At 41.1% G+C, this 12,770-nt stretch overlaps 1 protein-coding gene across 1 annotated transcript; it reads left to right on the top strand.

Moving 5' to 3' along the window:
* The first annotated feature begins 9,277 nt into the window (after positions 1 to 9,277).
* Positions 9,278 to 11,568, top strand: LOC110581414 (transcription elongation factor A protein-like 4). The gene is made up of 3 exons (XM_044911558.1): positions 9,278 to 9,391; positions 9,977 to 10,046; positions 10,388 to 11,568. Exon 3 carries the CDS (start codon positions 10,415 to 10,417, stop codon positions 11,396 to 11,398), a length of 984 nt encoding a protein of 327 aa, XP_044767493.1. The 5' UTR covers positions 9,278 to 9,391; positions 9,977 to 10,046; positions 10,388 to 10,414; the 3' UTR covers positions 11,399 to 11,568.
* The last annotated feature ends 1,202 nt before the right edge of the window (positions 11,569 to 12,770 follow it).

The raw sequence follows: 12,770 nt of genomic DNA, 5'->3' as shown, positions 1-12,770 counted from the left end.
GCAGCATGGACAAAGCTGAAGATATATGCAAGTGAAAGGAGCCAGTCAGAAGACACTACATATTGTATGATTCCATTCTTATGAAATGTCCGGAACAGGCAAATCCACAGAGACATAAAACAGAAATAGCGGTGGCCCATAGTTGGGGAGATGAGGAGAATGGGGAGTGATGTCTCCGTTGCTGTGTCTGAACGACTGCTGCCCACCTCAGGGACCTCCTTCTGTCCATGGCTAACAGGGGGAAAGACAAACTTCAGGTGGATTCAGCAGCAGGCTTGCAGGGGGAGCAAGTCCTTCCGTACCTGGAGTAATAAGCCCCTCCTCAGATGCTCACACTGAGCACCCTTCAGGCAAGTCGCTTCATCTTCCATCACCCCTGGGCTGGTGCTGATCCACAAACTTTACCCTCCCACAACAGCGTAAACACAGAAATTGGAAGAAACATTTACAAACCTCGACATCAATCTGACAGAGTGGCTTTATGGCTGCTGAATTTAAGAATAAACAGGTTGAGCTCATTAAAAAAAACTCGGGGGTGCTTCCCTCTCAATCTCCCAGGTGGAATAACCAAGGAAGACACATATTGGCTCATCTTGAGACACCTCCTCACGTATAGGGCCAATGGCTGTGGCTCAGAGGCTGCAGGTCCATCAGAGGCTGATTCAGAAGCGTGGGGCTGCACTAATCGGATGCTCCACAATACCCATAGGGTTGTAAGTAACTAAGTTCTGACCTTTCAAGAACAAAAGGTTATGCCTGAAAAGAACAAAGTCAGATAAATCTGAATTGAGTTAAGAGTAGCAGCCTCAGTTGGGAGGGGTCCTGAATACTTGTTGTTTCTTGAACTTTTGGATTTAGATATTTCTGTACTGAGTTTGGGTCCTTGCTTATGCTTTTCAAAGAATTTCACAATATGAATAGCACTGAAAAGGTTTGATTTGTATATGCCTGTCCTATTACTGCTATTTCCCCCATGTTGTTGCTTATACTTTGTTAGTGAAGCAGTAGCCATTCCCTTACTTCATCTCAGTAACCACAGCATTACACCATGATTGCTCACTAGGTACCTTTTTCCTCAATCACCAGTGAAGGGACTAATCAGATGTATTCAATTCCCACTCTGGTCTTCAACATCAAACTTCATCTTCCTTTCTCTTTCCCAGATTTCATATGTGTCTCTCACACTTCCACTCCGAGTGTCCCATCCACAGCCCAATTATGGTGCATTTTAATGTTGTTCTCCTAGTGCTCCCATTTGAAATCTGAAATTACAAATGCAAAACATCCCTAGCGGGCACACACACACACACACATACACACACACATGCACCCTCCCCCCCACACACACATATCCTAATGGATTCAAGTTCTTAAAATGACTTTTTATATAATACAATGTGTATGAGACCAATATGTCCAGATAACTTTGAAAAACATCTGTATGTCATATTGACAAACATGGGCATTTTAAAGCAGCAGTAATTAGTATGATAGAAATTAAATGACTTAGTAAAATGCAGTTCTGTTTTTCTTTTTTTAAAGGTTTTAGTTATTTGAGAGAGAGACAGAGATAACGAGAGAGAGCACGGGGAGGAGAGACAGAGAAGCAGGCTCCCCGCTGAGCAGGGAGCCTGATGCAGGACCCTATCCCAAGACTCTGGGATCATGATCTGAGCCAAAGGCAGATGCTTAGCTGACTAAACCACCCAGGCACCCCAAGTTCTATTTTTGTATGGTCTACAGTTCTTTCTCTGAAAAGGCTATCTTTGTGTGTGTGTGTGTTCACTGGAGCAATGTTAATAGTGAAAGTATGGAACATTTTTAATGTTAATCGATGGGGGTTTGATTAAATAAAATGTGATAAATCTAAAGAGTAGAATCATATGCAACAACTGAAATGCATAGGTAGTTCTATGTATACTGACATGGGAATGTGCTGAAGATATACTTTTTTTTTTCCTATAAATACTTCTTAATTTATTTTAAAAAATTGTGCTGTTAACCCTTTTACATGGCAACAAGCTATGTGAAAAGCACAAAACTTTTTGCCAAATGTAATATTGAGAGTGCTTTTGACATAGTTCACTGGTTTATCAGCTGGATCAGTATATACTGTGCAACGGGCAAGGCTGGAATCCATGAACCAAGCTGCAAAGATCTCAAGCTAAATAAGGCGGAAAGATTTTAGAGAAACAAAAGAAGGAAATTCTTTCCTATCCAATGTATACTCTTCAGACTAATGCACTCATTCTATCAAGCCTTCTAAACTATTACAGTAGTGGCAGTGAGGATCACAAGGTTTACATCTAGCACAAGCGTAGCGAGCTGCCAATCGCGGAGCCGACAGCACACGCGCACAGTGAACTGTGTGAGCTGAAGATACACTTTTAAGTGGAAGAATCAAGTAGTCGAACAATATATATGGTATAATTCCATTAAATATAGAAATTGTGTGTATGAAATAAGCATAGAAAAATTTAATACATAGCATACAGATCTACTTTCTACATTATATATGTTTATATTTTTCTGAAAAATTTTTAAAAGATTTATTTATTTTAGAGAGAGTGCACGAGCAGGGGGAGGAGCAGAGCGAGAGGGGAAGCAGACTCCTCACTGAGCACTGAGCCCCACACAGGGCTCAACCTTAGGACCCTGAGATCATGACCTGAGCTGAAATCAAGAGTCAGATACTTAACTGACTGAGCCACCCAGGTGCCCCCTGAAATTTTTATAATTAACAACATAGTTAAATTTTAGCTATGTGTATTAAGAAACCTTAAATTATTCATAACTTTTGATCTGCCAATTCAATTTCTTAGACTAAATCCAAAGATGGGGTGCCTGGTTGGCTGAGTTGGTAGAACATATGACTCTTGATCTGTCGGTAATGAGTTCAAGCCCCAAATTAGGTGTAGAGTTTATTTTATTTTATTTTATTTTATTTTTTAGAGTTTACTTTTAAAAAAAGAATAAATCCAAAGAAAATGACCAGAGAAATGCACCAATATATAAATACAAAAACATCCCTAATAGAGAAAAAAATTATGTGAGCTTAATTCAATCTGTTGAATAGAAAATCTATATAATAAAATACTTTGAAATCATCAAAATTATGACAGATTTTTTATAACAGCTTTGATTCTCATAGCATATAATTCATCCATTTAGAGTGCATAATTCAACGATTTTTAGTTATTCACAGAGTTGTGTCACTATCACCATGATCTATCTTAGAACATTTTCATCACCCCAGAAAGAAACTATATTCATTAGCAGTCACTACTCATTTTCCCCTAGCTTCCTCCAGCCAGGCCCTAAGCAAATATTAATCTTTCTCTCACTAAGAATATGCCTAGTCTAGATGTTTCATATTAATGGAATCATACCATATGTCATCTTTTTATTTTATATTTTTAGTGTGGAGTGTCTGGGAGGTTATAATTATCTATCTATCTATCTATCTATCTATCTATCTATCTATCTATCCATCTATCTATCTCCAGTATAATTAATGTACAGTGTTATATTAGTTTCAGACGTACAATATAGTGATTAAACAATTCTATACATTACTGGGTGCTCATCATGATAAGGTATTCTTTCTTAATCTCCTTCACCTCTGCCCCCACCTACTTCCCCTCTGGTAACCACCAGTTTGTTCTATATATTTAAGAGTCTAGAGGCGCCTGGGTGGCTCAGTCAGTTAAGTGTCTGCCTTCCACTCAGGTCATGATCCCAGGGTCCTGGGACCAAGCCCGGCGTCAGGTTCCCTGCTTAGCAGGGAATTCTGCTTCTCCTCCTCCCTTTGTCCCTGCTCATGTGCTCTCTCTCTCGCTCACTCTCTCTCTCTTGCATAAATAAATAAAAAATCTTTAAAAAGAGTCTGGGTTTTTTGTTTGTTTGTTTGTCTCTTTTTTTCTTTGTTCATTTGCTTTGTTTCTTAAATTCCACAGATGAGTGAAATCACCATATGTAGTCTTTTGTGACTGGGTTCTTTCACCGTTTTCTACAGTGCTTGCACCATTTGACATTTCCACCATCAGTGTGTGATGGTTCCAATTTCTCTACATATTTGTCAACCCCTGCTATTATCTGTCTTTTTGTGAGTATGAAGTGTTATTCATTGTGGTTTTGATTTGCATTTCCGTGATGGCTAATGACGTTGAACACATCGTGCTTATTGGCCATATTTATATTTTCTTTGCATAAATGTCTATTCAGATTCTTTGCTCATTTCAAAATTGAGTTGATGGGCACTTAGGATGTTTCCATATCTTGGCTATTGTAAATAATGCTGTGATAAACAAGTGACTGCAGATATCTCTTTAATATCCTGTTTTCATTTTCCTTTTTTTTCTAAGATTTTATTTATTTATTTGATGGAGAGAGACACAGCGAAAGAGGGAACACAAGCAGGGGGAGTGGGAGAGGGAGAAGCAGGCTTTCCCGCGGAGCAGGGAGCCGGACATGGGGCTCAATCCCAGGATGCTGGGATCATGACCTGAGCTGAAGGCAGCCACTTAACGACTGAGTCACCCAGGCGCCCCCTATTTTCATTTTCTTTAGGTATATACCCAGAAGTAGAATTGCTGGATCATATGCTAGATCTATTTTTAATTTTTTAGAAAATATTTGAGGAACTACCACATTGTTTTCCATAGTGGCTGAACTGATTTACATTTTCATCAACAGTGCACAAGTCTTTTCTTTTCTCCACATCTTCACCAACACTTATCTCTTGTCTTCCTGATGATAGCCATTCTAACAGGTGTGAGGTGATATCTCACTATGGTTTTGATTTGCATTTCCCTGATGGTTAGTGATGCTGAGCATCTTTTCATGTATCTGTTGGCCATTTGGACATTTGTGAAAATGTCTACTTAGTTCCTCTGTCCATTTTTATTTTTTATTTTTTAAAGATTTTATTTTATTTATTTATTCATGAGAGACAGACAGAGAGAGGCAGAGGGAGAAGCAGGCTCCCCGCTGAGCAGGGAGCCCGATGCGGGACTCGATCCCAGGACCCTGGGATCATGACCTGAGCCGAAGGCAGACGTTTAACCATCTGAGCCACCCAGGCGCCCACCTCTGTCCATTTTTAAATAAGATTGTTTGAGTTTCTTTGTTTTTGAATTGTATGAGATCTTTATATATTTTGGATATTAACCCCTTATCTGATGGATGGCTTGTGAATATTTTTTCTCATTCTGTAGGCTATTTTTTCTTTTTGTTGTTTTTTTCTTTTTCTGTGCAGAAAATGAATGGGATAAAGAAGATGTGGTATATTTATACAATGGAATATTATTCAGCCATGAGAAAGAAGGACATCCTGCCATTTGTGACAACATGGATAGATCTTGAGGACATTATACCAAGTGAGACAAGTCAGACAAAGACAAATATTGTACAATATCACTTATATGTGGAATCTAAGACAGCCAAACTTGCAGAAATAGAGAGTAAAATGGTGCTTACTAGGGGCTGGGGGATGAGGGGATAGGACAGATGTTGTCTAAGGTTATAAACTTACAATGAATAGTAATTAAGTCCTAGAGATCTAATGCACAGTACAGTGAATATAGACAACAATATTAGATTATAATCATTAAACTTACTAAGAGACTAGATTGTAATTATTCCAACCACTAATAAGAAATGATAATTATGTTACATGATACAGGTGCTAATTATCGCCACAGTGGCAACCACATTATAATATATACTTTACTAAATCAACGTGTTGTACACCTTAAATTTAAGTGATGTTATAGGTCAAATATATTTCAATTTTAAAAAGCCTCAAAATCCCCAAAGTAAAATTGGGTTATCTGTTTTCTTATCGGGTTGCAACAGATCTTTATATATTCTAGATATAAGTCCCTTATCAGATATATTACTTTCGAAATTGTCTTCCATTCTGTGGGTTGTCTTTTCACTTTCTTGATGTTGTCCTTTGAATTACAAAAATTTTTCATTTTGATAGAGTCCCATTTATTTATTTTTCTTTTGTTGTTTGAGATTTTGGTGTTATATCTAAGAGACCATTGCCTAATCCAAGGTTATGAAGAATTACATCTCTATTTTCTTCTAAGAGTTTAATAGTTTCAGTTTTTACATGTATGACTTTGATTTATTTTATTTTTTTAATTTTAGTTTTTTAAAGATTTTATTTATTTATTTGACATAGAAAGAGACAGTGAGAGAGGGAACACAAGCAGGGGGAGTGGGAGAGGGAGAAGCAGGCCTCCCGCCGAGCAGGGAGCCCGATGTGGGGCTCGATCCCAGGACCCTGAGATCATGACCCAAGCCGAAGGCAGTCACTTAACCAACTGACCCACCAGGTGCCCCTTATTTTATTTTTTTAAGTAAGCTGTGCACCCAAAGTGGGGCTTGAACTCAGGACCCTGAGATAAAGAGTTGCATGTTTTACTGACTGAGACAGCCAGGTGGCCCCAGGACTTTGATTTATTTTTGAGTTAAGTTTTGTATATGGTGTGAAGGGGAGGTCCAAATTCATTTCTGCATGTAGATATCTAGTTGTCTCAGCACCATTTGTTGAAAAGGCCATTCTTTCACCATCGAATTTTCTTTGGACTCTGGTTGACAATCCATGACTGTAAATGTGAAGGTTTATGTCTGGATTCTAAATTCTATTTTGTTGATTTATATGTCCTTATGCCAGTACCACCTTATCTCGATTCCTATAGTTTTATAGTGTTTTAAAATCTGGAAGTGTGAGGCCTCCAACTTTCCCCTTCTTTTTCAAGATTGTTTTGTCTATTCTGGGTTTGTTGCATTTCCATGTGAATTTTGGGATCAGCTTGTAAATTTCTGCAAGCAAGGCAGCTGAGATCTTGACAGAGATTGTGTTGAATCTGTAGATCAATTTGGGAATCTTTATATTAGGTCTTCCAATCTGTGAACATAAGATGTCTTTCCATTTATTTATTTTTTAATTTCTTTGAACAGTATTTTATAGTTTTCAGTGTACAAATCTTAGACTTTTTAATAAATTTATTTCTAAGTGTTTTGTTGTTTTTGATGCTATTTTAAATGGAAATGTTTTCTTACTTTCCATTTTAAATCATTCACTGCTAGCATATAGAAATATAATTGATTTTTATATATTGATCTGAACTCATTTATTAGTTCTCATAGTTCTTTAGTGGACTTCTTGGGATTTTCTACATACAAGGTCTTGCCATCTGCAAATAAAGGAAGTTTTCTTTCTTTCCTTACAATCTGGATGCCTTTTATTTCATTGTACTGGCCTATAAGAACTTGATAGTATGTCAGAAAATAAGGATCTTCATTTTTCTTTAACTATTTAATTATACAAATGTAATTTCCATAATAACCTATTTTTCACTACTGACCAGAGATGGATTCTTATCACATACTAAAAACCTTTATACTTGGGTATGTTAGTGGGATCTCTGTGTTTTATTCCTCCTGCTATGCTTATTCCAATATCACACTGAGTTAAGCTTATAGCTTTATAAATCATTCTGCTTCTTTGAAGTGTGAGTTCCTTTATCAGGTATAAATGAATTCTGCACCAGGTAAGATAAAGTAGCTAACACAGTTCCTGGCACATAGGTGGCATTCTCTAGAGGTCAATACCACATCCTGTGGTTATCCTTTGTGTCCCAACACCCATAGTAATTGGGGATTATAAATAGTTAATAATTTCTACTGTGTATTTAGAACCCAACATTTTAATTATTTTTTTAACCAAATGTAAACAAATGTATTAATAAGATTATGTAACTAAATTTGTACTGATAGACAATTGTGATATTCCATTTTTTCCATTGTAAACAAAGCCTACATAATTAATACTGTAGCCCTAGTTCCAGCAAAGAATAAATGCATAATAAACAGCTATTATGGGAATTTTTATAATACAAAGCATTTTTTAAAACATAAGATTATATTTTAGCACATTATTAATTCTCTCCACGGGTAAATATTAGAAGTGGAATTACTGAACCAAAATATCAAACATTTTTATTTTAAAACAATTTACCAGCTTACTTTTCAGAACACTTTTTTACCGTCCCACTCACCAAGAGCAGGGAAGAGTGCATGTGTCCCCAATCCCTTAAGAAATTGGTACACATTTTCAGGTAGTCAAATCTATCAACGTTTTCCTTAATTGTTCATGTCTTTGTTATTATATTTTTAAAGGCCTTCCACACAAAAAACTTAAACAGAGACTACTTATTCAGAACTTGTTATAACAAGGGAGTCGGCCACCATTACTTGTGTTTGGCAGAGACTGAAAGTCTCTGGGGAGTGGAAAAGCTTTAGCTCGGACCAAAGAGAAGACTTTAAGTATTCTCTAACTGGAAGTTGTTGGCGTGGGGAAGCTGGAAGCAGGCTAGCTAAAAGCAGTCCATCTTATATGATTGGTTTGGAGAGGATATTTGGATTTCTCTTGCGGGGGGGGGGGGGAGGCAAAAATAGGGAGGTTGGCAGTCATTGATCAAGTCCTGAAGATTGCTTCAGAGGCTATGGTTTGGTTTCCTGGCCTGCTTGCTGCAGAGGTTGTGGGTCCCAGTTCTATTGTCATGTATGGTCAGGTCATTGTCCGTTGTATATTTAGTCTCTCCCTTATAAAAAAAATTAATTGTTCCTTTATTCCGCTTCAAATATAATTTTATTTTTAGATTTAAATAATTAGAAAATTTATGTTTGCGCATGTCAGGAAAAAGGAACAATTTTATCTCGAGGGGAACATTTTTCCTAATTTTTTCTAAAGTGTAATATTCTGGGGCACCTGGGTGGCTCAGTCCGTTAAGCCTCAGACTTGATTTTTGCTCAGGTCCTGATCTCAGGGTGGTGCGAAGGAGCCCTTCATGGGCTCGGAGCTCAACCGGGAGTCTGCTGGAGATTCTCTTTCCCTCTGCCCCTCCCTCCCCAAATAAATAAATACATCTTTAAAAAATTAAAATAAAAAATAAAGTGCAATATTCTATGTACCACATTAAAGTTCACAGTCATACGATTTCATTGGCTGGCTCTAGTTCTTTCAATGGAAATTAAGAGCAACACGGTCAAGACTCCTCCCCCGACCGCCCAACCCATTAAAAAAAGCCTCTGTGGTTTTTATTAAAATTATTCCTTTGACCACCTCAAGAAGAGAAAAAGGACAAAAGGGCCCAGAGAGGTGAGAGGGGAAGCGCTCCAGAGAGCGGTGGGGTGACTGGCAGTCGCCGGCCGGTGGGCGGGGCGGCGGGGGGAGGGGGGCGAGCTCGGGTGACGCGGCGCTCACGTGACCGCCGGGGCGCAGATGTGGGCACCACTCCGCGAGCCCGCCCTCTTCCCCAGCGGTCGGATCCGGAGCGGTCTGCGAGCTCCTAATTGTTGCTCCAGGTTCTTTCAGGTAAGTGTGAGGGCCTTCGTCGCCGCCTGCGGAACCCTGGAATGGGGGGTGAGGCACGAACACGGAGAGGAAAAAGGGTGGGGATGGGGTCCGGGTTGAGGGAAGCTGGCCGGAGTGTAGATAGAGATGGCGGTGGGAAAATGGCTAAGGGGGAGCTAGCGACCAATCGGCGGAAGGGGGGGGAAGAGTGGACACCCCTAGTGCCCGTGGCCCCTTTTCGCCTCACCTCCTTCTCGCTACCCTCCGTCCATTTTGGAGCCGGAGCTGGTGAGCTAAGGGGCGCCCCGCCGGTGAGACAGTGGAAATAAACGCCCTCTACCACTCCATGCGTAGAGAAAAAAAGTTGACCTCGAGGGTGGGGAGGCGAGTTGCCTCTGGGGGAGAAGGACACAAGAGATCCAAAATTAGTTTGGAAAACATCCTGGTCTGGCGCCCGAGGCGTGAAAAGAAATGGCGGCTGGGGTGCGGGGGGCGGAGGAGGTGGGGGAGGGAAACATTGGATGAGGGGGGCCGGGATGCAGGAAAGGGGCCGAGTTGCTATGCATCCACCCAAACGCGCAGCCCCTGTCTCCTGTCTGTCTGCAGGTCTGCGTGTCTGTTCTCAGCACTCTGCAAAGCTAGAAAAGGAGGAGGAATCTGTTCAGAATCCCTGCAGGTCAGTGAAGGAAGGGGGTCTCTGGACAGGGACCCAGAGGGGTGGGGAGTGTGGAGGGTACAGCACCCACAGAATATGGGGCGCCACTGCCCACCTCCTAACGCGTTTATACACATTCTGCCGTGCTGAGCAAACGTAGAGAAAATGGCAGGGCCTGCCAGAGAAATGGTTGGCTCACGTGTGTGAGGGGAGAGGGTGGGCAGAAAGCACACTTAAAGGCGGGCCAGGTCAGGGGAACCCTGACAAGGGGAGAGATGCCTGTACTATCCAGACTTGCATTCCACCCCCAAGCCCTCAGTTTCCCTTGTCTCCTCTTTGTCTCCTCTTCCTCCCCACCCCAGGACAGGAAAAGGAGGGGAGATCTCAACATGGAAAAACTCTGCAGTGAAAATGAAGGAATGACTGAGAACGAAGAAAAGATGGAATACAAAGAACAGTCACAGGATGCGGAAAAGCCAGAAGTAGCTTGTACTTTGGAAGACAAGGAAAAGTTAGAAAACGAGAGAATGACAGAAGATGAGGAAATACTAAAGGATAAAGAAAAGCCAGAGAGTATGACAAAGCCAAAAGATGGAAAGCCAGAGAGCGAGGGAAAGCCAGAGATGGAGGGAAAGCCAGAGATGGAGGGAAACCCGGGGATGGAGGGAAACCCGGGGATGGAGGGAAACCCGGGGATGGGGGGAAACCCGGGGATGGAGGGAAAGCCGGGGAGCGAGGGAAAGCCAGTGATCGAGGGAAAGCCAGTGATCGAGGGAAAGCCAGTGATCGAGGGAAAGCCAGTGATCGAGGGAAAGCCAGAGAGCGAGGGAAAGCCAGAGAGCGAGGGAAAGCCAGTGATCGAGGGAAAGCCGAAAGAAGAAGGAAAACCAGTAAGTGAGGGAAAGCCAAAAGAAGAGGGAAAACCAGTGAGCGAGGGAAAGCCAAAAGAAGGAAAACCAGTGAGTGAGGGAAAGCCAAAAGAAGAAAAATCAGAGAATGAGGGAAAGCCAGTGAATGAGGAAAAGTCAAAAGAAGAAAAGCCAGCCATCGAATCAAGGGTTGCAGGAAAGCGCCCAGCTGGGGATGATGTACCCAGGAAGGCCAAAAGAAAAACCAACAAGGGGCTGGCTCAGTGCCTCAAGGAATATAAGGAGGCCATACACGATATGCATTTGAGCAATGAGGAGATGATAAGAGAATTTGATGAGATGGCCAGGGTGGAGGATGAGGTGAAGAAAACCAGACAGAAATTGGGGGGGTTTATGTGGATGCAAAAAAGTTTACAGGACCCCTTCCACCCGAGGGGCCCAAGGGAACTCAGGGGTGGGTGCAGGGCCCCACAGAGGGGCTTTGAAGACATTCCTTTTGTGTAGTGCCCCTGGCAGGCATTTGCCCAGGCCCTGTGCTTTAATCTTATGCTGATACTTGCTTTAGCTATCACTCTGTTATCCAACTGCAGCCTTCGATGTTTCAGTAGCAGATTTTTGTCCATTGCATGGGAAAATGTTTATGGCATATTGTAAAATTAAAAAGAAAAAAGTTCACCATATATAGCATCAGTCCATTTTTGTAAAACTACAAAGGTATTTACCTAGTGATTTATGTACAGAGAAAACTCTGAAAGCTATGTCCTGGTGATCTGTGGGTGATTTTTTTTTTTCTATTCTTTTTTGTTCCTTGTATATTTTCTCCTAAAAAACATAGATTACTTTCATCATGAAAACAGTATATACCAAGCAATCAAAACAACTGTTCAGATTGCTCATAAATGCAGTGGAGACACCGAAAATTCTTGGTCAGGATATAAAATGTTTCGTAAAACTTGTCTTTGAGACTGGAAGCTAGAAGGCTCAACCTGGCTGATACTAATCCATTGCTGTAACAAACAGTCTTGTCATCTGTCAAATGGGGTAAACTTGCCTTCCAGGGTTGTGGAGAAGATCAGATGAGGAAATGAGTATGAGCTGTGTTGAGTTGGCTCCTACCCTTTGCCTTGCACTAGCAGAACCAGAATTCTGTTAGATGTTTGGGGGAGGTATAAGAGGTCTCACTTGTGTCCAGGAATAAGTCAGATAAAAGGTGGGTGCCACTCTCCCCTGGGTAATGCCATGTGTCTTGGGCACTGTGCCCGTTCTCAGGGGCTCTGTACCCTCCTGAAGCCCCCCTGCTACTGGTGGGCTGGAGACCATGATGGACTAAAGCAACACTGTCTCAACAGAAAGGTGGAGAATTCTTCTCTACCTACGGCAGAGTTACCCTAATTCAGGTGGGTAGTACCCAGTTGTCACTGGGCCTTGATATAAAGTTTTTAGAAAACACTCCTTTCCAGAATTTTTGTCAGTTTGTGTGTGTTTTCCCATACAACTATCTTCACTGGATTTTGATACTGGAGATTGAGCCAGAAAAATCTGAGTGGCCAGATGCTTGTGCTATTCTCACCTGTTATCTCTTGTCTGCTGACACTTTTTTCTTAGGAGGAATTGTCTCTCAGGAAGTTCCTGTTAAGCCCTGCCTTACCATTTCAACAGATCCATCTACCTATGTGATTCCCCCCCCCCCGCCCCAGCTCTTCATTAGTCTTTTATTTGCTTTTAGTGTTTTTTTTTTAATAAACTTTTATTTTAGGAGTTAATGACTTTCAGAATTATTGCAAAGCTAGTACAGAGTTTCTGTATACCCCATTCACAGTATCCTCTATTAACATCGTACATTAGTATGGTGCATTTGTCACAACCAATTTTGATA

This window comes from Neomonachus schauinslandi, chromosome X (assembly GCF_002201575.2).
Source record: "Neomonachus schauinslandi chromosome X, ASM220157v2, whole genome shotgun sequence".
NCBI lineage: Eukaryota > Metazoa > Chordata > Mammalia > Carnivora > Phocidae > Neomonachus > Neomonachus schauinslandi.
Note: the sequence above shows the minus strand (reverse complement) of the source record. Positions and strands in the feature narration are given on the sequence as shown.

Bases quoted from the DNA above. Each gene is read 5' to 3' on its own strand.
- LOC110581414 (XM_044911558.1), top strand. From the start codon at position 10,415: ATGGAAAAACTCTGCAGTGAAAATGAAGGAATGACTGAGAACGAAGAA.